Source organism: Castor canadensis, chromosome 5 (genome assembly GCF_047511655.1).
Source record: "Castor canadensis chromosome 5, mCasCan1.hap1v2, whole genome shotgun sequence".
NCBI classification, from domain to species: domain Eukaryota; kingdom Metazoa; phylum Chordata; class Mammalia; order Rodentia; family Castoridae; genus Castor; species Castor canadensis.
In genome coordinates, this window is record NC_133390.1 from 168,216,655 (window position 1) to 168,238,879 (window position 22,225).

General features: G+C 51.6%; 3 protein-coding genes across 4 annotated transcripts; 1 reads left to right on the forward strand and 2 right to left on the reverse strand.

The window, feature by feature from the left end:
- Window positions 1-88: 88 nt before the first annotated feature.
- On the reverse strand, window positions 89-1,988 carry Neurl2 (neuralized E3 ubiquitin protein ligase 2). Its single transcript, XM_020168036.2, has 2 exons — window positions 1,046-1,988; window positions 89-299 (listed from the first exon to the last, which is right to left on the reverse strand). Exons 1-2 carry the CDS (start codon window positions 1,785-1,787, stop codon window positions 184-186), a joined length of 858 nt encoding a protein of 285 aa, XP_020023625.1. The 5' UTR covers window positions 1,788-1,988; the 3' UTR covers window positions 89-183.
- A 102-nt stretch (window positions 1,989-2,090) lies between these two features.
- Ctsa (cathepsin A) lies at window positions 2,091-8,283 on the forward strand. Of its 2 annotated transcripts, none has more exons than XM_020168034.2 (15): window positions 2,091-2,199; window positions 2,398-2,579; window positions 2,731-2,842; window positions 3,092-3,142; window positions 3,234-3,320; window positions 3,558-3,713; window positions 4,028-4,119; window positions 4,886-4,970; window positions 5,361-5,452; window positions 5,541-5,619; window positions 5,701-5,843; window positions 6,443-6,518; window positions 7,192-7,281; window positions 7,459-7,563; window positions 7,795-8,283. In XM_020168034.2, the coding sequence occupies exons 2-15, from the start codon at window positions 2,398-2,400 to the stop codon at window positions 7,876-7,878; spliced, it is 1,434 nt and encodes a 477-aa protein (XP_020023623.1). In that variant the 5' UTR covers window positions 2,091-2,199; the 3' UTR covers window positions 7,879-8,283. The 2 variants fall into 2 exon arrangements, with proteins under 2 accessions (XP_020023623.1, XP_073930965.1); XM_074074864.1 differs by having other exon boundaries at window positions 2,163-2,284.
- Pltp (phospholipid transfer protein) lies at window positions 8,071-20,579 on the reverse strand. The gene is made up of 16 exons (XM_020168032.2): window positions 20,421-20,579; window positions 19,725-19,835; window positions 19,539-19,638; window positions 18,031-18,159; window positions 17,264-17,419; window positions 15,661-15,724; window positions 15,513-15,576; window positions 14,861-14,952; window positions 13,407-13,583; window positions 13,261-13,320; window positions 11,452-11,616; window positions 11,288-11,355; window positions 9,346-9,388; window positions 9,187-9,250; window positions 9,036-9,112; window positions 8,071-8,524 (listed from the first exon to the last, which is right to left on the reverse strand). Exons 2-16 carry the CDS (start codon window positions 19,822-19,824, stop codon window positions 8,393-8,395), a joined length of 1,491 nt encoding a protein of 496 aa, XP_020023621.1. The 5' UTR covers window positions 19,825-19,835; window positions 20,421-20,579; the 3' UTR covers window positions 8,071-8,392.
- Window positions 20,580-22,225: the final 1,646 nt, after the last annotated feature.

Here is a 22,225-nt window from a genome sequence, read left to right on the forward strand (position 1 = left end):
TCTAAAATGTTCTCTCTGACTGACTTGCCGACTCACAGTGATTCTAGAAGTGCTGCGGGGGCAAGGAGACCCTCCAATGCTCAGAATGTCAGCATCGGCTGTGTTTATTTCTGGTCCTGGTTGGCAGCAGTGTGGCCCACTTCAGACCAGCCACAGCTCTGGGGTCCTGCTCTCTGCAGACTTTCACTCATACTTGCAGAAATCCTTAAGTCCCTTGGGCAAGTGGAGCCCGTCAATGGCCAGCCGGTGCACCACGCTCCTCTGGATCACTAGGCGGCACAGAGTCTGCAGGGACAGCACTGTGGAGAGAAGGCCGTCAGAGGCGATCTGGATTGGAGGGGGTAGTCTGAGGCTGAGATCTAGGTTTTAGTCCCCACTTTGCCATTAACTTGGGAATTTCCTTCTGCTCTCAGGTTCAGCCTGCTCATGGGGCTGCTCATATGGCTCCTGAGAACTTTCACCATGCTGTAGCCCTTTTCTATTATAACGCAGCCCAATCCCTTCCTCTTTCACTTAGTAGCTGGGGGAGATAGTGTTGGATTTGTCTATGCAACCACAGCCCCAGCACAGAGCAGGTGCTAGTTAACTTAACCAAGTTCACAATTAGAGATATAAATCAAAGGCTTAATGGGGCTGTAAGGAACCAGATCTAAGTATTAAATTGTTCTCCATCTGGGGTCTGAGATGCCTCTAAACTGATAGAAAAATGCTCATAGATTTGAGCCTAATAAAAGAGCACAAAATTCTCAAGAGGCTCAAGACCTAAAATTAGTTTAGAATCCTCATCTTGGTTTAATACTGGAAACGTCCAAACTAAAAGGGACCTGCCAGGCATCTTAATCAATCAGCTAGGATAGGTATAACTGAAGCCTGTAGCCAAGAATGACTTGTGCAAAATTACAAGCGGTCGTGCAAACTGAAGCCAGAATTCTCCCGGTCTAAACTAATGCTGAGCTAGGCCTAGTAGCTGACCAGGGAGTCCTACCAGGTTCCTGTCACCACATTGGGCCAGGAGGGGTCGCTGCCCAGGGGGCGGGATACCTACGGCCATACTCGAGCTGGACCAGGCGCACACTCTTGGTGGAGGCAAACACGTCCACCACCGCGTAGAGGGGCTGAGCAGCTGGCAGCCCCCGGGCACTAGGGCCCATGTCCTCGCCGTTGATGACGATGTGCATGTCGGCGGTGCCATCCTGGTGCGGGCAGAAGAGAACGCCCAGGCGGCTACGGCGCGCGGTGGGAGGCAAAACGTTCAGCTCATAGAGCTGGTCCAAAAGGTGGCTATAGAGCCCTGGCTGGCTGCGGCCCACCAGGCGGTCCCGGGGGATTCGGAACTGCTCAATGCACAGATATGGTTCTTCCAGGAGGGCCGGGGGTCGGCTGGGGACCACTACCTCTGCCTCGTGTTGGCCCTCTCGGGGCACGCGGTTGTGGTGGCGCGTGATGGCGAAGACCCAAGTGTGGCCCAGGTTGACTAGGTCGGGCAGCGAAAACTCGGGTACGGTGGCCAGACTGGAGGGGTCCAGCGCAGTTAGGCCGAGGCGCAGGTGTCCGCACCAGCCCAGCTCTTTCTCCTCGATCTCCACCAGGAATACCTGGCCAGGGGCCAACGGCTCGTGACTGAAGCACACACCGTGAGCGAAGCTCTCCACGCGTGTGGCCCGCGTCCCCGAGGGGTCCACACGGATGTTGGCTCCATGCACCCGATGGAAACGAGTGGAAGGGGGCTCTAAACGCGCGGGGCCCCAGGGGGCACCCACCTCCACCCGGTCGGAGGCAGCAGCCATGTCCCAGCCATGAGATAGGCCAACTGGCGCCAGGAACTATTTTGGGCGGCGAGCTCAGACGGTGACCGCAGAGGGGACCATGTAAGGCATTTCTTCCCACCCCCCTTCCCACTTCCCGGAGTCTCTGCCCGGGGGTCCTAGCGCCGCTTGCTTAAGCATTCCGCCCAGAACAGGTCCCCCGGAGGCTGGGGGCCCGGCCATCCACACCCAGATCATCTGATCGCTGACACACGGACGACGCTCCGCGAGGACCGCGGACCTTCACCAGGCAATTGACCGTTCCTGCCCTTGTGGCCCACAGAGGAGGAAGAATGACGACTGTCACGTGACGACGGAACCCATGTGATTCGGAGTACACATGACTTCCAGGCTTCTGGTGCCTCCTGGCCAGTAAGGACGCAGGGAAGCAGAGGTGAGGACTCCAGGGCTGGAAGGGATCCCCGAGCTCGGGGGTCGGTGGGCGGCGAAGGAGGCTCAGCCGGTGGGATCTGAGACAGGTCAGGGGCTCCCCACGGCCAGGCGCGCCAGCTCCTTTCCAGGGGCCGCTGCCCGGAAGCGCCGGGGAGCGAGGGAGCTGGTAAACACCCCGCACCGCCACTTCCTTACGCAGATGGTCCGTGCCGCGCGGTCGCCGCTGTTCCCGCTGCTGCTGCTCGTGTCCTGGCCATACCGAGGCGGGGCTGCCCCGGAACAGGACGAGATCCAGTGCCTTCCCGGGCTGGCCAAGCAGCCGTCTTTCCGCCAGTACTCCGGCTATCTCCGAGCCTCGGACTCCAAGCATTTCCATTACTGGTCTGCGGCCCTGGCTCCCTGGGCGGGCGGGTGGGAGCACTTACACAGTCCCCCTTAGGGGAGATGTGCTCTGGCAGGGGAGTTCTGAAGACAGCGCAAGGCTGGACCAGACCCCTTCACCTGCACCAACCCTGCCCTGACCCCTTTCCAGGTTTGTGGAGTCCCAGAAAGATCCAAAGAGCAGCCCTGTGGTTCTCTGGCTCAATGGGGGTCCCGGCTGCAGCTCCCTAGATGGGTTCCTCACAGAACACGGCCCCTTCCTGGTGAGTGGATAGCTGCTCTCTTGCCCTGTCACCCAGGAAAGAGAGGGAAGGGACAGTTCCCCAAGAAAAAGGCTGGAGAAGGCAGACAAAGGGACTATGGTTTTCCAAAACTTTTCCTTCTTCCTGAGCCTAGGTTTTTTCATCGGCTCCATTGGCTTAATTATCACCCAGTTACAGGGCTAGCACCATGGCTCTTTCCTATACCTAGTTAGTGCTTGGCACTCACTGAACCATCTCTTTCCTCCTCAGATCCAGCCAGATGGTATCACCCTGGAGTACAACCCCTATTCTTGGAACCTGGTAATAGCTGGAGCTGTGGGTTTTGTGGAGAGTGTCTGGGCATTTGGACAGGGTGGAAAACCCTCTTCTGCTCATTTTCTCCTCGCTCTAGATTGCCAATGTGTTGTACATTGAGTCCCCAGCTGGAGTGGGCTTCTCCTACTCAGATGACAAGGTTTATGCGACCAATGACACTGAGGTAAGTTCAGTGCCTGTCCTCTTACCCCAGCCTCCCTGGTGGAGTAGGTGGCATGATAAGGGGGGAGAGAACATGGCTCCAGAGTCCACTTTTGGCTCTGTTCCATGCTATATGGTGTGATCATAGCCATGTCACTTCCTCTTGCACAAACAGGGTAGGTTGGTTTTGTTATCACTGAGGATCTTTCTAAGGGCAAATACCAAGCCTCCCAATTCTCTCCTTCCTGCAATCCCCCAGGTTGCTGAGAGCAATTTTGAAGCTCTTAAAGACTTCTTCCGCCTGTTTCCGGAGTATAAAGACAGCAAACTTTTCCTGACGGGCGAGAGCTATGCTGGCATCTACATCCCTACACTGGCTGTGCTGGTCATGCAGGACCCCAGCATGAACCTGCAGGTGCAGGAGGGAAGGGAGGCACCCTCGGCATAGCCTTGCACTTAGTAATGTCAGCCTGGTCAACACCCCCCATCAGCCCCGCCTCCTTCACAGCTGCCTGGCCACCGGCTACCCTGTCTGTGCTTGCAAGCCTTCTATACAGGAACCTTGCCTGTCAGGCTGCCAGTTCTGTTCATATTGAGTGACCTCCCACCCACCTCCACAAACCATCCTGGTTTCAACTTCCAGATTGCAAAAGGTCTAGGTGTAGGTCAAGAGAGGTTCTTCCTCATCCTCACCCTCCAGATGAGCTGACAGCCCTGGGTGTTTTACAGGGGCTGGCTGTGGGCAATGGACTCTCCTCCTATGAGCAGAATGACAACTCGCTGGTCTATTTTGCCTACTACCATGGCCTTCTGGGGAACAGGTATGGAAGTTCAGTTGGGCAATCTTTGGGCGGGGCAGGTCACGAGATCCCAGGTCCGTCCCCTAGGCAAATGCTATCCCAGGGCCTGCCCTAATCTATAAGCAGATGGGGATGGGGCTGCCCAGAGAGTTTGGTGCTCAAAGGCCAAGGATAGAAATCAGGATTTAAAGAGAATAAGGCAGGCCAGGAATGTAGTTCAGTGGTAGTGGCTCACACCTGTAATTCTAGCGACTTGGGGGAGACTGAGACTGGGAGGATCAAGGTTTGAGGCCAGCTTGGGCAAATAGTTTACAAGACCTCCATCTCCAAAGTCAACAGAGCAAAAAATGATCTGGAGATGTGACTCAAGCAGTAGAGTGCCTACTTTGCAAGTGCAAAGGCCTGAGTTCAAACCCTAGGCCCGCCAAAAATAAAAAGAGAAGCTAGGTGCCAAGTGGCTCATATCTGTACTCCTAGCTGCTTAGGAGGCAGAGATCAAGAGGATTGCAGTTCAAACCCAGCGAGGCAAATAGTTCAAGAAAAACCCTTCACAAAAATAGGGCTGGTGGAGTGGCTCAAGGTGAAGGCCCTGAGCTCAAGCCCCAGTACCACAAAATAAATAGAGAAAGAGAGACTAAAGAGGGCTATCTGTATGGCAGGGGAGCAGACTCTTTGGAAGCTACCCACACACCACATCCTGTGGTGAGAGTTTGGAGGGGAAGAAGGGGGAAGACTTGTCACCTCTGCCCACCATGAGCCTAAGTTCTTGCCCTCTGATCTCCTACAGGCTCTGGTCTTTGCTCCAGACCCACTGCTGCTCTCAGAACAAGTGTAACTTCTACGACAACAAAGACCCAGAATGTGTAACCAATGTGAGGTTCTGTCCCTACTGTATCAGCCCTGCCACCCTAATCCTGAAAACAGGATCACATCCCCTCCTTGGGGACTCTCTGCCCCCTAGTGCCATTGCTTATCTATGCTGTACCCTGCAGCAATGTCGTGTTCTCTGGGGTACCCAGTGAGGAAGCTGAGGCCAAGGGTGTTTAAAGTCACTTGTCTGAGTCACAATGATAGGAAATGGTAGCGCTAGAATTGGACCCAGGTCTAGAAGACTACTTCACTGAGCCTCAGTTTCCCTACCTGTGAAAAAAGTTGGTCAAGGGTGATGAAGGGGTGAAGTATGAGAACAATGAATCTTGGGGTCAGTGGGTGAGGTCGTGGACGGCAAGGGATCTGTAAAAGGTGCTGGTGTATTGTCACAGCTTCAGGAAGTGTCTCGCATCGTGGGTAATTCTGGCCTCAACATCTACAACCTCTATGCCCCATGTGCTGGGGGGGTGCCCAGTGAATTGAGGTAAGTGATGCTGTATATCCCCCTGGGCCAACTCCAGCCCAGTCTGGAGGCCCAGCACCCATGCCCCACATACACACTTCACTTGCAGATATGAGAAGAACACTCTTGTGGTCCAGGATTTTGGCAACCTCTTCACTCGCCTGCCACTCAAGCGAGTGTGGCATCAGGTGTGTGATAACATGGCTCTCTCCCTGTGGGGTGGGTGGGGCAGGCAAGCAAAGACTCTGACCCCACGTCTGTGTCTCTAGGCACTGCTGCAGCGTTCTGGGGAGAAGGCACGCATGGACCCCCCTTGCACCAACACCACAGCTGCTTCCACCTACCTCAATAACCCGTATGTGCGTAAGGCTCTCCACATCCCCGAGCAGCTGCCTCGCTGGGACTTGTGCAGGTGAGCTTCTGTGGCCACTTGTGGCTCGGGACAGCAGGCTGTTGGGGCTGGGCTTCTCAAGGGGGCAGTATGGACATTCAGGGTGTGAAAATTAACTGCTGTACAGGAGGTGTAATGTCCCTGACCTCCAAGTTGTTTGATACTCAGCCAGTTCATTCATAAGTGGCCACGCTAGTTAATATCAATTGTTTTTCTGACATTTAGTAAGTGGACACTATCCCAACCCTCACTTCATTGCCAGCCAGAGCTGCCCAGATCTGCTGTGCACCCCAAATTAAAAGGGTAATGTCTGGCACAGTCAAGAATGCTCAGAGCCCGAAATCTGCATTGTTACATGCTTTGACTTTCACACCTGCTGGCCTGTCCACACGGACTGCCACTTGCACCCCAGTCATTGAAACAAGCAAAAAGTACCCCTGTACATTTCTAAAGGAGAGTGGGTCAATATCCACGTAAATCCCAAAGAAGTGACATACCCAAAGAGGGTTGACTAAAGCCCACCTGCTCCTAAGGCTGGAGGTTGGGGAAAGGACAAAAGATGTGGTTTGTTGACTCTTTTTTTCCCTGCTCTTCCTGGGGCCTGCACGTGCTCCCGGCAGCCTGCTGGTGAATTTACAGTACCGCCGTCTCTATCAAAGCATGAACTCCCAGTACCTGAAGCTGCTCAGCTCACAGGTGTGTAGGGGACAGCACAGTGAGATCCACCAACCAGCTTTAGAGCCCTAGAGTAGCACAGCAAGCTGGGGGCCTCTTTAGCGCTCCCCTCAGGACCAAGGAAGCAGAAATTCCTAGAGGTGAAGTCCTTTGCTTGAGCTCTGTGGGTGGATCTGTCTCTATCTTGTGCTACCATGCAATAGGAGGCCAACAGACCCACGTCAGTCAAGGAGCCTTTCGAATGAGAAGAGCTAATGGGTCATGTCACAGATAGGCGAATGGATGTCATTCCCCAAGGGCAAAGTACCTTTACTAGTCATATGAACAAGTTTCTTAAATGTCTGCAGGTTCCCTGTCTGAAAAATGGGGACAGAAAGGCTGGAGTGCATAACTGTAATTCTAGTACTCAGGAGGCTGAAGCAGGAGGAGCTCAAGTTCTAGGACAGCCTGGGCTACATAGCAAGACCCTGTTTCAAAAAAAACAAAAATAGGGGAAAACAGGTGGGGATAATAATGGTATTTACCTTCATGCAGGGAAAAGTGTTTAGTGAGTATTCACTGGACATGTGTAAGCACTTAACTGCAAGAATTTCCTAGTTCATCCTATTTAGCTGGTGCCTTGAATGTCTTGAAGGGTAGAGCTTGAACCAGGGAAGAACTGGGGACATGCCATTTTCCCCCTTACCCTTTCCAGAAATACCAGATCCTGTTATACAATGGGGATGTGGACATGGCCTGCAATTTCTTAGGGGATGAGTGGTTTGTGGATTCCCTCAACCAGAAGGTAAGGCAAGGATTCCTAGCCTTGGGATAAGATTGAGGGAGTGGGTGTGCCTAGGAGTGGCTCTGGTCCAGAGGGCAAACCTGGAGAATACTTTCTGGTCCCTGAGGCAAGATCTTGCTGGCAGCTGTGAGTGCGGGTGGTAGGGCTGGAGGCTGAATGTCTTTCCTGGTGGTGCAGATGGAGGTGCAGCGCCGGCCCTGGCTAGTGGACTATGGGGAGAGCGGGGAGCAGATTGCTGGCTTTGTGAAGGAATTCTCCCACATTACCTTCCTCACAATCAAGGTAGGACCTGGGACTACACCTGGGGAATGATAACTGGTCCAGAGGGGAAGGGACAGAACCCATCCATCTTTACTTTCTGGCTTCTTTTTATTCTGGGTTACCAGTGGCCCCTGTAAAGGAAAATTTTCTGGGAGGGGGAGGTAGAAAGAATAAAGGGTTTGGAATGAAGGGGTGAGGGTTTTCCAGGAAGCGGATGGTGGGGATAAGAATCTTACAACTTTTGCACCCCAGGGCGCTGGACACATGGTCCCCACTGACAAGCCCCAGGCCGCCTTCATCATGTTCTCCCGTTTCCTGAACAAGGAGCCGTACTGATAACCCAGGGGACCAGTGGAAGTCCCCAATGCCTGATCCGGCTCTTCCCAGCCTCTTCTGCCAGGAGGGAGGTCTTTCTCCATGCAGAATGCCCCTATGAGGCAGGTCTCTGCTTCAGAACTGCCTCCCTGCACTTCGCACAGCCCTGTGCATCCCAGACTGGGCCCTAGTGTCTCACACAGCCAGCCAGCCTAGGGGCAAGTTAGCACTTTATTCCTGTGGCAGTGCCTGGCCTGGGTGGCCTGGCCCCATCCCTGCTTTAAAAAAATGCCCTTCTTGGTAGATTGACCCCATCCCAGGACCCCAACACAGCTGTCAGGACAGCCCAAGGGGAGGGGTGGACGGATTAAAATTGATGGATTGACTGATTATGGAATTAAATTGGGTACAGCTTCAAACTCCAAATTCTCTGTGGCACTTGAGGCTAGAGGGAACTACAGACTGTGGAGGAGGAAAAGGCTGGGGGTCAGGGGTGGAGGCCCAAATGCCAGCTGCCAGGGTGGGGATTAAGGACTTAGACTGCTGCTGTGGAAGGCAGAGGGGCACTGGAGGGCTCCAGGGGCCTGGCATTGGCAGGCCTGTTCTTGTCGATCACTTCTCGAAGCCCTTTGGCGAAGTGGAGGTCAGCCCCGATGGTGAGGAAGCCCTGTGCAGTGGGGCAGAGGGAGTCTGGTTCATTCATTCAGTTACTGAGACCAGAACTGAGACAGAACCCTTGGCCTTGAGGGGTTCTCAAGTCTAGTGGGAGAGACAGTCAGCAAAGTGGTTCTCCTGACTGTGTCAGGGGTGCTAAAGGGAGGCTGCAGGTCAGACTAGGGGCGCCAAGGAGGGCTTACTGGAGGAGGTGACCTGTCAGCTACGGTTGGAAAGATAGCAGCTGGTTGGGGCAGGGGTGGTGAAATATTCCAAGAAAACACTCCTGAGAAAGGGCTGGAGGAGTCTGATAAGACTAAAGCAGCAGGGTGGATCAGGGGTGTAGTTCAGGTAGTAAAGTGCTTCAGTGCTCAGTAACACACACACATGCACACACATACCTTAAAGCAGGTGGGGGGCAGTTGGTGAGGGGGGACTGAGATAGGAACTGGAAAGGCAATGGGGAACTAGAAGGAGGGGAAAGCTTTGACCTCCACCCCCTGGAGCCTCCACTATCCACTCACCGCGTGATTTGTTACCACCTCCCGCACGAAGTCAATTCCCTCAGGTAGGGGGATCTGCACCCCATGCCAGGTCCGCTCTGTGGGTGGGAGCAGCTGGCTCATTCTGGGCCCCCCCCAGCTCTACCACCACCCCTCCCACCTCAAGTCTTACCATTGAGCATAGGCATCACCCCGATCTGTAACAGCGTCTTCAGAGGGGTCTGGAGTGGGATGAGCTGCAGGGAAAGAGGGGCACACACAGGGCAGCTTGGGCAGGGGGCTCCCCAAGCAGCTGCCAGTAGGCCCCACCCCTCCACTGCCCTCAACTCACTGCCAGTGACTCCAGCGCAGACTGGTTCGAGTAGATTTGGAACCTGCCCAAAGAGAAACAAGAGCCCTGTGGCCATGACACCTAAAAGCTCCCCTGCCTGGGATCCCCGAGTTTCAGCTTTCTAGGGGGCTCTACCACTTCCCAGGGGCGCAGCCTTGAGTGACTCAGTTCTCTGCTTTTCATCTGGTTTATACTTTTTTTTTTTAAAGCCACTTCTCTATGCCGGATGGCTGCTGCTCACTCTGCAGGTGTTGTTTGTTTTATTTAACAAACCTCTGAGTGTGCCGGGCTTGATGGTGCACACCTGTGATCCCAGCACTTGGGAGGACTGTGCTGGAAGATCATGTGTTCAAGGCCAACCTGGGCTCACAGGGAGTTCCAGACCATCCTGGGCTACATAGAGAGACCCTATCTTAAGCAAACAAACAAAAAAACCCTTACGTGATTCTAAGCTTGTTTAAAAAATTAAATATTGGCCGGGTGCTGGTAGCTCACATCTGTAATCCTAGCTATTCAGGAGGCAGAGATCAGAAAGATCACAGTTGGAAGCCAGCCCAGGCAAATAGTTAAAGAATCCCTATCTGGAAAAAACCCATCACCAAAAAGGGCTGATGGAGTGGCTCAAAGTGTAGGCCCTAAGTTCAAGCCCTAGTTCCAGGTAAAAAAAAAAAAAAAAGTTAAATGTTATCCAGGTGCCAGTGGCCCACACCTGCAGTCCGAAGCTACTTGGAAAGCTGAGATCAGGAGGATCACGGTTAGACACCAGCTCGGGGAAATAGTTTGTGACACCCCATCTCCAAAATAACACGGACTGGAGGTGTGACTCAAGCAGTAGAACGTCCGCTTTATAAGCACAAAGCCCTGAGTTCAAATCCCAGTCCCACAAAAAAGTAGATAGTGGGGGTTGGGGGCATAGCTCAAGTGATGGAGCACCTGCCAAGCAAGCACAAGGCCCTGAATTTAAACCCCAGTACTGAAAAAAAAAGTTTTTAAAAATTTTTTTTAAATGCCAGTTGATTCAGACCTTATTAACAACCCTAAGAATTGGACATTTGATAGATGAGGAAAATGAAGGCCAGGGAGGTGAAATAACTTGCCTGATGTCACACAGCTGTAAGTATCAGAACCTGCCTTTAGAATCTGAGCTCCTATTACCCTGCATTATCTCATTTACCCCCCTAGAACCGCATGGTCCAATAGAATTTTCTGCAGAAAGTTCTGCATTCTATGCTGCCCACTGTAATAGCCACAAGCTATATTATGGCTAATGAAATGTGGCTTGGTGCACCTGAGCCGCTATTTAATTGAGATTAATTTAGATATAAATGGTCACATGGCTAGTGGCTATCACAAGGGACAGTATAGCCCTAGAAAGTAGATGCTATTTTTATCTATATTTGGCGGTGGGGGAGAGGGAGAGAATGAGCCTTTGAGAGAGAAAATAAGTGGGGGGAAGGGGGGAGAAATGACCTTAACATTATATGTACATATGAATAAAAGGAAAAAAAAAAAAAAGAGAAAATAACTTGTCTTAAAATCACAAAGCTATGTTTTGCTTAAATTTCTGCCAAAACCCATGTCCTCATCTGCTGTGTGACTGAGAGCATGTCATTTAGTCTTGCTGGGCCAATTTGCTTGTCTCTAATAATACCTGCTTTACCTGTCCTCCGGAGTCATGTGAAAACACAGAAGAGACGCTTTATTTTATTTTGGAGGTACTGGGGATTGACCTCAGTGCCTTGCTTTATCACTTGAGCCACAGGAGTTGTTTTAAGAAAACACTTTCCTATGTATTAGCAAAGACCAACCCCAGCTTGCCAAGGGGCTTGCAGGTCTGGTTCAGTTTTCGCTCCAGTGTTCATCTGGGTAGTTGTGTTATCCTGAAGATGTTAAGGTTCAGAGAGGTTAAGGGCCTGCCCAGGATCTCTGCCCGTCTGCATACCTGCGCAGGTCCAACCTCGTGCGCAGCGCCTTGCCTCGAAGTGCCATCTTGGCGCTGAGACGGGCTTCCTGTGGGGAAGTGTGGAGGATGTTATGGACCCCAAAGATCCACAGCCACTTCCCATTGATACCCTCCCCCCAACTACCCCATTCTAGAGCCCTCACCATGATCATGGTGGACAGATGGACCTCAGGTAGGTTCGGTGGGACCAAGGAAATGGTGACGCTGGCAGTGACAGAGATGGTAGTGCCCAAGGGCTTGATGGTGCAGCGTGGAGGAGCCATGGCCCGCAGCTCCAGTTTTAATGGGGAGTCGATCACTGCTGGGCTCTGGAGGGCAGGGAAAAGGGTGAGTCACAACCCTGATCTATTCCCTGGATAGTTCCAAAAGAAGAAGGGAGACAACCTGGGCCTCCTGGGAAACCATAGATTATAACTACCAAGACTGGTGAAGCAGCCAGGTGCCAGTGGCTCACACCTGTAGTCCTAGCTACTTGGGAAACTGGGGTAGGGAGGATAGAAGTTCGAGGCCAGCCTGAGCAAATAGTTTACCAGACCCCCATCTCCAAAATAGCCAGAGCAAAATGGACTGGAGGTGTGGTTCAAGCAGTAAAGTGCCTGCTTTGCAAGTGTGAAGCCCTGAGCTCAGTAACCCCAGTCCCACCAAAATAAAAAGGAAGACTGATAAAGCTTTCCAGACCCTCCAGAGCCATGTCTAGCCTCCATGCCTTGGCAAACAAAGGAATGTCTTCCTTCTTTTTTGGGAGGGGCAGTCCTGGGGTTTGAACTCATGGCTTTGTGCTTACTAGACAGGGGCTCTACCACTTGAGCTATTCCTCCAGCCCTCCTCCTTTTTTGAGGAGTTTTTGTTGCTCAGTCTTGTCTCAAATTCTTGGATGCAAATGATTCTCTGACCTCAGCACCCCAAGGGCTAGGTTACAGGTGCATGCCACTTCACTGAACTCCCTCTCCTCCTGCTTTCCTGATATTTTCTCCTCAATACTCAGGGTCCATCCCCATCCAGACTCCTCAGGGACAGCCTTTGAGCTCATTGAGCTTGCATGTTGTTTCTTCTGAGAGCTGTGTAGAATCCTATTAAATTCAAGTGCAAACTCATCCCCACACATCTATTAGCTCATTTAAGCCTCACTACAGCCATGTAAGCCAGGTCTTATTACTATCCTCATTTTTGAGATGGATAAATTGAGGCACGGAGAGTTTAACTCATCCAAGGTTATGTAATCAGTTGTAGAACTGAGAGTCAAGCCCAGAAGTCTGGTCTCAGAGATCATGCTCTTCACTGCTTGGCCATAATTTGGTAATAATGATGATGACAGCAACAGTGACAGCAGCTAGTGTTTCTTGAGCACTTGCTCCATAGCAGGTGCTATGCTAATTACCTGTATTTGTTCCTTTAACCCTCATGACAACCTTGTGACATTGTATAGTGTGTAGAAGCCAGTGTGACCTGGGAGTCATACAGATGCAAATCCAGGTTTCAAATCCCAGCTCTATCATTTACCAAACTGAACCAAGGACACAGTCTGTCATAATAACTGAAGTATTTCTTTTAAGTATTTTTGTGGTGCTGGGGATGGAAGGCAGGGCCTTGCACGTTCTAGGCAAGCACTTTACCACTGATCTACATCGTCAGTCCGCTTTTAAACTTAAACTTTCCCCTCCCCATTAAACAAGGGGAAATAAACCAAAATACTAATCATCTTTAAGACCCCTACTTGCAAGGCTTGGTTCTCTCCCAGCCTCACAACAGCTCTGAGAAGGAAGCAGGGCAGGAAGTGGCAACTCCCCTCCCCTTCACAGACTTGGTAAGGTGAGGGAGATGTGGCCACAGGTAAGAGGCCAGGCTTCTGTCTCCTCCATGGCTGTCATTGGGGATCTCCACCTGTCCCCTCACTGGTTTGCAGGTGGTATGGGTCCCCAATCCGGACCACACCCCAATCTCGCAATGCTTACCAGGAGGATGATACTCCCAAAGTAGGTGGCCCTCAGCAGCATGTCCAGATCATGCGGCACCTGGACAGGGAAATTGAGAGTGAGGCAGGGCCACAAGGAGCTCCATCATGGGCCCCCTCTTGCCTTCTCTATAGGTACTGACATACCTTGTCCCCCACCAGCGTGAGCTGCAGGGCTCCCGCCTGGAAGTAACTCTCCATGGCAGAGTCGAAGAAGAACTCAGAGAAGGCTACATACACCATCCGCTCCTCCTCCTGCAGCTGGGGCTCCACTGCCCGGTTAAAGAGGCTCCAGTTCCCCTCGGCCAGGGGGAAGAATGCCCCCTGGGATTGGGGGGATCAGGATCAGAGCCTAGGCAAACTGGCCTGTCTACCAGCCTGTGCCAGACTGCTGCTTTTGTGTGTGTGTGTGTGGCTGGGGAGGTTTGCTCACAGACACATTTCTTAAAAGGCATTGCAAGAAAAGCTAGTGGGGTGGCTCAAGCAGTAGAGCACCTGCCTAGCAAGTGCAAAGCCGTAAGTTCAAACCCCAGTACCACAAAAAAAAAAAAAAAAAAAAAAAAAAAAACCATTGCTAGGACAGCAGTGCCAGTGCTATCTAGAAAAGGGAGAAGCAGGAAAGGTGCCTGTCCTGGGAGAGGTGGTGGCATTTGAGTGGGCCTTGGAAGCTAGATGGCAGTATCACTGTGTATATATCCATGGTGTTACTCATTGCCAGGTACTTTCAACCCCTTTAATCCACTCTGGCACCCCTGCGAGGTGCACCTCCTCGCTATTATTTCCACTTACATATTAGGAAATGGGCACAGGAGGGTGAAACCACTTGCATAAAATAAGAGCAGGCAGCCCATCAGTGACAGAGCTGGATTTGAACTTCAGACATTCTAGCTCCAGTCTGTGCTCTGAAATTCTCTACTGCCCTCCACTAGGAGGAGCCAAGGTAGTGGTCACATTGCAGCCTCAGGCAATTGACACCACCTCCCTGCGCAAGTCTTCACATCCCTAAAATAATACAGTTGGCCTCCATATCCATAGATTCACCAACTGCCAATTGGAAAACAAAAAACAAAACAAAAAGACACTGCATCTGTACCAAGCATATGCAGACTTTTTTTGTCATTACTCTCTAAGTAACACAGTGTAACTACTATTTATGTAGCACTTACATTGTATTAGTGTTATAAGTGATCTAAAGATGATTAAAGTTTACAGGAGGATGTGTGCAAGTCACAGGCAAATACTACACCATTTTGGATCATGGCATCCACCCTGGGACCCACTGCCTTCAGAAACTGGGACGACGATATAATGTTAGTACCTGAATCACAGGGTTAGAAGAGGGAAATGGGGAAGGCAGTGCATGAGCAAAGGCCCTGGGGTGGGAGTGTTTGAGGGGTAAATCCAGGCAAGAGGAGCTACAGAGACGTGGGATGCGGTTAGAGGTGGAGCCGGACATGAACAAGGCCCAAAAGGAGGTTGAACCTAAGTCTGCGGCGATGGGAGTCAGAGCCGCTCCTTAGGAAGATAAAGCCGCTCTCGGAGGAGGAGCGAGTCTGTTAAGGAGGGCGGAGGTCACACATATACTAACTCAGGCAGCTCACCCGGAATTCCATGTCTAGGTTGCTGGCAGAAGCCACAGGATCCTTCAGGAGGGAGTAGTCAATGCCAACGAGCTCATCCACGGGACTGCGCACTGCAGAGAGGGCCTGCAGTCACTCAGAGCTGTGTGATGTTGGGCAAGTGCTTAATCCCTCTGGGTCTCTCATTCACAGAACAGTGATACTCCCCTCACAGGGTTCTTAGAGGATCCGTAGTTTTTGTGGAGAAGACTTGGTGCTGGCGTACAGTAAGTGCTCAACGAGGAAGCTAAATCTATTATTTTTATTACTACTACCGCTGTTACTACCACAGGGTTCCATCAAATCGCTAAAACAAGATGACAGAGGAATCCTTTCTCTTCTTGGTTTTCCCTGGGTCATTATTAAGTGTCAGATGATGAGGACAAGTGGGGCCCCAGTGATCAGCTTGCACATGTTAGAGGCCTTGACAACCCCATGGGGACACATTGCCAGCCAAGCATGAAAAAAAAAGCCCAGAGACAAGTGAGCACTTACCTTAGGTCACACAGCAGGTCACTCGAACAGGCCTAACTCTGAGACACTAGGTCACAGCTGTAGACCCAGCCTTCTCCTGCCCCCACCCCCACACTCTAAGTCTGGCCCAGGGCCCCTGGTCCCATCAGCATCAGCTTACCAGGCACAGTGTCCAAGAGGGAATTGAGCAGAACCATCCCTGAGTGGTAGAGCACAGGGCAGATCTGGGAAGCAGGGACCAGAGTCAGGGCTTTCTCAGAGTCAGGGCACGCCCACCCCACTGCCCCCCCAATCTGCCACTCCCACACCTGCTGGTTGAGGAGGAAGCGCATCCCAGAAGTGATGAATGTGGAGAGAAAGTCATACACCTTCCTGTGAGGAGAGGAGAGGCTGGGTGAGTACAGCCCCTGCTCCCACTCAAAGCCAGGTCCAGGAGAAACAACAGTGACCAGAGAAATGGTGGTACTAGGGACTCCTCAGCTTCATTCTGAATTCCCAGCTCTTTCTTGGAGGTTTTCCAAGATCCAGGCCCAACTCCTTCTCCAGCCTGATTCTCAAGACTGTCACCACCACCTACCTCAGCCAGCCAAGTGGATCTATGGACAGTTCTTCACAGCTGTTCAGAACCTACCTCCCACCCCCCGCTGCCACTGCCAGCCCCAAGTTCATGTCTCGACTGTACCCTTACTGATGCCTTCTCCTACCCTTAGTGCTCCTGCCACGCTGTGTCCTCTGGTCTGGGCTCAAACACTTCCTTTTCCAGGAAGTCTTCCCAGATCACCCTCCTCTGAAGTCATGGGGTATTTTCTTGGTCCCTTTCTAAGGGTCCTAATGATAAATGTTCTGTTCCACCAGCTAAGCTCTGAGCTGCTTTTTTACATTCTCAGGGCCTGGCATGCACTGCATTTGATAAATAAGAACAACCCCAGATGAAAAATCCACCATCTTTTCTCCCCTAACTTCCCCAGACCCAGCACAAAGTCCCCTTCTCTGCTCAGAACCTGGAACTATGCTATTATTTTTGTCTTGGTTTTTTTTTTTGTTTTCAGTACTAGGGATTGAACCCAGGGCCTCATGTTTGCTAGACAAGGGCTCTACCATTTAAGCCACACCCCAAGCCCTCCCCACACCTTTTTTTTTTTTAGAAGTTTCAACAAGGATTTATTTTAGTTTACCCTGATAAAGTCAAGAGAAGTGGGGAAAAGAAAGGGAAAAACATTTCCTATTCCCCACCCAGGAAATGGGAGTAAAACTTCAAGACAGGTTCTTGCTAATTTTGTCCAGGCTGGTCTTGAACTCAAGATCCTCTTGCCTTCATCTCCTGAGTAGTAGGAATTACAGGCCTGTGCCACTATGCCTGGCTTTTTTTTTTGTTGTTATTATTAAGAGCTATGAGGATACCCTCTCTTGACACCACCCTCCCCAACTCTGGGGGCTCCACTCTCCCACTTTATACCTTTCTATCTCAATGACTCCCACTTTATGCTTTAAAAATAAAAATGAGAACTCGGCACATGCTGAACTGTATATACCAATCCTCCTCACAACCCTTCTTATTTAAGGGACTAGCATTTAGATAGGCATTTATCATATGCCAGGTACTATGGAGAATATTTTGCATATTTTAACACAGTCCTTACAAGGAGCTTTATTTTTTTAATATTTTTTTCATTTTCCTGTCTATGCTCTTATAAAAAAAAAGGTTCTATTATCACTCCCATTTTACCAATGAGGAAATTAAGACACTGAACTTCATCGACTTGCCTGGGTTTACATAGCCAGGAAGTGGTAGAACTGAAATTTGAACCCATTTATTCTGAGTCCCAGAATAAGTCTTTCACTTCACAATGCACCAGGCAGTTGGGCTGTGGGGCTTAAAGGGGGTGCACTGGGGCTGGGGCTGGAGCTTACTTGAAGGTTCCCCCGAAGGCCATGTGCATTCTGGAGACAGAGGCCTGGCAGGAGACATTGGATACTTTCATCCGGCCAGTGGGATCCTGGGAGAGCTGCAGACCTGTGTGGATGGACACACCCTCGGCCGAAGCGTTGATGTAGCCCCCATCATATCTGTAAGGGGGTTAATGTTCACCCCACTTGGGAGCTGAACTGAATCTTCACTGGCCCTTTCCCTTTTCCCTGCCCCCATACTTTGTGATAACCTTTTTTTTTTTGTACTGGGGTTTGAATTCAGGGATTTGTGCTTGCTAGGCAGGCACTCTACCATTTGAGGCATGCCTCCAGCCCATTTTGGTTTGATTGTTTTGGAGATGGAGTCTCACAAACTATTTGCCTGGGCTGGCCTTAAACCTCAGTCCTTCCAATCTCAGCCTCCCAAGTAGCTAGGATTACAGATGTGAGTCACTGGTGCCCATGTTTTTAGGGGCTAGGCAGCCCAGGCTAGTTGAGCTTGTGATTTTCTTGCCTCAGCCTCCTGATTGCTGGAACTATAGCCATGCACCATCTTACCCAGATCAAGGTGATACCTTTTAATAAGGCTATACTTCTGCAGCGTTTACCAGACACCTACCAAACCCTCCTATGAACCCTTAGGGAGTGGGTATGATTGTTCCCAGTGTACAGATGGAACCTGAACTCAGGAAAGCTAAGGGGTTGCACACAACACCACCTTCCAGACCCACCCTTCACTCCCCTATGGGTGCCCAGTGCCCGGTCCTCACAAGAACCAGTAGAGAAGTTGTCTCCGGAAGCGCAGCCCCAAGGAGGCATTGGAGATTTGCAGCATCAGCTCTTGCTCAGGCTGGAAGTGGAGCTCTGAGGTTGTCAGCTGCAGCTTTGTAACCTTCACACTGCAGAGGCCCCAAAGGTCAGATCCAGAGCCAAGAGGAGGGACCCTACCCAACCACAGGAAATTTACTCCCTCCCCTTCCAGTCCAGATCTGAGGAAGCTGGGGTGAGTGGAATAATTCTTCTACTGCCCTCCAGAGCCCAACTTGGACTTGGATGACTCAAGAGACTAGCTCCTCTTGCTCTAGGTGTTAAAAGTGAGTTTCTCAGCTGGGCACAGGTGGCTCATGCCGGTAATCCTAGCTACTCAGGAGACAGATCAGGAGGATCTCAGTTTGAAGCCAGCCCAGGCAAATAGTTCCGCGAGACCCTATCTCAAAAACCCTTCATAAAAAAAGGACTGGTGGAGTGGCTCAAGGTGTAGGCCTGAGTTCAAGCCTCAGTACCGCAAAAAAAAAAAAAAAAAAGTTCCTCTCCACTCCCCCCCCACCCCCGCCCAGGCCGATCTTGAACTTATGAGCCTAAATGGTTTTCCACTTCAGCCTCAAGAGTGTCTAGAACTAAGGATCTAGCAGAGTGTCTCAAGTGGTAGAGTGCCTCCCTAGCAAGTGTGAAGGCCCTTGTTCAAACCACAGAAAAAAAGAGTAGCTAGGACTACAGGCTGATATTACAGGTGTGTACCATCTCAAAAAAAGTCTTGCATCTCCTCCCCTCCCACACACTGGGATTGCCCCACCTTTTTCCCTCATGCTGTAAATGGAACGAAGGACCTCATGAAAGACAGGCAAACACTGTACCACTGGGACACATACCCAGAGTTCCCCTCCCCTTTTTTTGAGACAGGGTCTTGCTATATAGCCTGGGCTGGCCTCAGACTCCCAAGTGCTGGGATTACAGGCACGCTTCACCACATCTGACTTTCTTTCCTTCCTTTTTTTTTTTTTTTTTTTTGCAGTACTGAGGTTTGAACTCAGGGCCTCACACTTGGTAGGCAGGCAGGTGCTCTACCACTTGTGCCACGCCACCAGTCCGCCACCACGTCAGACCTGGTCCTCTGACTTTACCTCCATCACTTAAACTCAGGCTCAATGCCCAAGTCCCCTATCCCATCCTACGCTACAGGAAATAACCTTTAATTCTCCCACTTCTGCCGTTAGCTCCACCACCTCACATCACATTCATCCACTGTTCCTCCCCACCTTTCTGGTGCTCTTAGGCCACGCCCACCTTCCTGGTCCCGCCTGTATTGGCTAGCTCGATGGGCTAGGCTTTTACCTTTTGGGCCCTATCCAGTTTCTTAAGCCCCGCCCCGTAGGTTTGACCACGCCCCCCGCCGCCGCCATCCTGTCTCCTGAGATCACATAGTACTCCCATCAGCCCCGCCCCCGTGCTTTCGAAGCTCCGCCTCCATCCCGAGGCTCCGCCCCAGGATCCCACTTACTCAGAGATATTATAGTAGAAGTGGCCCTCTTTGCCCCGTAGGTCTGGGATAGTGATAGTCTCCAGCTCTTGCTCCAGAAAGCGCAGCCCTTCCTGCTTCACTGAGGCAGCACCGAGACCCTTAGCTTCCGCACCTGCTGCCGGGGGCGACCCCACCTCTCCCGCCCCGCCTGCCCCCACACCTTACCCAGCTCCAACGCCTTGGCAGTGACGCGGATCTTGCAGCCCGGGAGCTCCGCGTGGGCACCTGCCAGCAGCGCTAGGAAAAGGGCCCCGAAGAGGGCCATGGCGAGCAGGCCTGAGGGTAGGGTAGGTCGCAGGAGTCATATGGGCCGCTAAAACCCACTTTCTTGGACGTCCAACAAGAAGAGGGGACTGCTCTGGATCGTTACCCTCCATATAACTCTTCGGGGAACTTGGAACCAATAATCTTGCCTCCATTTGTCAGATGAGGAAACTGAGGCTCAGAAAGGCGACACGAGTTGCGCTCTGCCTCCAAAGATTTGGAGCACGGGGGAGGGGACATTGTCGGTTCCCTCATGCAACCTCAGCGTGACGAGTTTGGAGCTCCGGGGACCAGCTCCCATTCCCCCCCCTTTAGAAGCCAGCGGGCTCAGGCTTGCTGGTTGCCATAGTAACGAGCACATGCGCATTCCTAGAGGGCAGCATGCGGTCTCCCAGGCCCCGCGCCGGGGTGTCCAGCCAGGACTGCGGGCTTCTGGGTCTCCCGGATCTCCCAGGTCCTAAATCTTTCCCATTAGGGATTCCTCCTGGTAGCCCCATCTCAGCGCCCTCTTCAACGGCTCTCCTCCCCACCTGGGTTCAGTGGACCACGTGGCTCAGCAAAGGTCTGGGGGTAGGATGGGGACGCTCCCCAACTCACTTGGCGGTGGAGGTGGGGGGCGGCGCGGTCACGAGGGACGGAGGGCAGCTCTAGGAATCCCGGCGGCGGGGTCTGGCGGGCAGCGCTGTTCCAGCCTCCTTTATAAAGCCAGGCCTCCCCGACCCCCCTCCTTGCTCCCGGCTCTCCCCTCCTCCCTAGGGGCTGGGAGGGGACGGGGCGGGACACTGGCAGTCGGGAGGGTGGAGAAGGCAGTACAGAGCCCCGTGACAAGCCCGGCTGCTGTCAAGACAAGTGGGGGACTCAGCCCCGCAAGAGGGAGGGAAGTGCAGGAGTCGGCCTGCCCGGGAACAATCATCAAATTCCAATTACCAATCTCTCTGCATGATTTTGGACAAGTCACTTCACTTGGGCCACTGAGCCTCAGTTTCCTTATGCAAACGTGTGTGTTAGTTAATAGGAGCTACCTTTTAGGGAGTCACTGCAACCCAGAGTGAGTTTTTTCCTTTTATCCACAGTCATTTTTTTTGCCTGGCTTTGCTACAGCTCCCCTGGATCTCTCTGGGGACCTTAATGTCCAGAGACCTTTACCACTTAGTAGAGCAAGTCCTAACAAGTGCTTTCAGCTTCTGAGGACACCACACAAGCAACCCGAATCACCCCACAGGGAGGTTTGCCCTTTCTTGGAGACTGTGGATTCTTTGGTGAACCCTTGGAGCTGGGTGCTCTGCCGAGTACCACTGTCCCTCATCTGCTACTTACAGGGTTCCAAGCACCTAGGATAGGGACAGAGTTGGTGCTGGCTACCTTTTTGCTGTCAAATGGATGAAAGAGAAAAGAGGAACCAATAATAATGTCCATTGAGCATGTGCCTAGCACCAAGCACTGATCTAGCTAAGACATCCAGCGCATCCTGATTTTTCCAGGACTTTCCTGATTTTGAAACTTGCTGGGAATCCACTTAGTTCCAGGCAAACAGGATGCCTGTTAGATCTAGGTCAGCTTATTTAACTTTCTTAACAATTTGTGAGGCTGGCATTCTTAGGAACCCCTGTAGGAAGAAACAAAGTTCAGGCATCTGTAGCCATTCCTGGGGACTCCACAGACTGTTCATGAAGAGTGGGACATGGATTTTATAGCCCAGTAAAGTGCTTAGACTTTTCTATCTGAAGGACCAGAGTTCACATCCTAGGAAGGCAATGGCCTTGGATCCTTATCTAAGTACCCTTAGCCTATTTCCTCATTCTAAAATGGAAACAATAATTTAAGGTTATTGCAAGAATTAATTAAATGGGCCTAGAACATGTGCTGGGCATGGTACATAGTACACCGTAAACACTAAACAAATGCTAGCTGTTATGACCAGGGTCACACACTACAAGTATACAGGAAAGGAACAGAGAAAGTGTTGGGGGTGTCCACAGGAGGACATGCTTATATATATGCCTTTGAACTCAAGTAACCTTCTTGGAGTCTGACTCAGACAACAAACCAGGGGGCTGGGGTGCAGCTCAGTGCTAGAGTGCATGCTCTGGGCTCAATTCCAAGAAAAAGAAGAAGAAGGAGAACAAGTTCCGATAAATATTTGGTTTCTTTCCTTCCTTTCTTCCCGCCTTCCTCCTTTCTTCTCCCTCTCCCTCCCTCCCCTTCCCTTTTTTTTTCAGATAGATTCTCACTGTGTTGCCCAAGCTTGCACAGAAGTCCTTGGCTCAAGCAAATCCTCCTCCCTCAGCCTCCCAAGGAGGTGGGACTGCAGCTTCAAGCCACTGCCCCCTACTTACCTCTCATTTTCTTAGCTAAAATACAAGGTCCATCTTTGTGTCATTTTTATCTCTGACGGAGTCTTG

Coding starts and splice junctions, on each gene's coding strand:
- Neurl2 (XM_020168036.2), bottom strand. CDS start 1,787: ATGGCTGCTGCCTCCGACCGGGTGGAGGTGGGTGCCCCCTGGGGCCCC. Junction 300..1,045: donor GGTCCAGCTCGAGTATGGCC/GTAGGTATCCCG, acceptor TTCTCTCCACAG/TGCTGTCCCTGCAGACTCTG.
- Ctsa (XM_020168034.2), top strand. CDS start 2,398: ATGGTCCGTGCCGCGCGGTCGCCGCTGTTCCCGCTGCTGCTGCTCGTG. Junction 4,120..4,885: donor CATGGCCTTCTGGGGAACAG/GTATGGAAGTTC, acceptor GATCTCCTACAG/GCTCTGGTCTTTGCTCCAGA. Junction 7,564..7,794: donor TTACCTTCCTCACAATCAAG/GTAGGACCTGGG, acceptor TTTGCACCCCAG/GGCGCTGGACACATGGTCCC.
- Pltp (XM_020168032.2), bottom strand. CDS start 19,824: ATGGCCCTCTTCGGGGCCCTTTTCCTAGCGCTGCTGGCAGGTGCCCAC. Junction 15,725..17,263: donor GCCTTCGGGGGAACCTTCAA/GTAAGCTCCAGC, acceptor CTCTCCTCACAG/GAAGGTGTATGACTTTCTCT. Junction 9,113..9,186: donor GGTGATGCCTATGCTCAATG/GTAAGACTTGAG, acceptor TCCCACCCACAG/AGCGGACCTGGCATGGGGTG.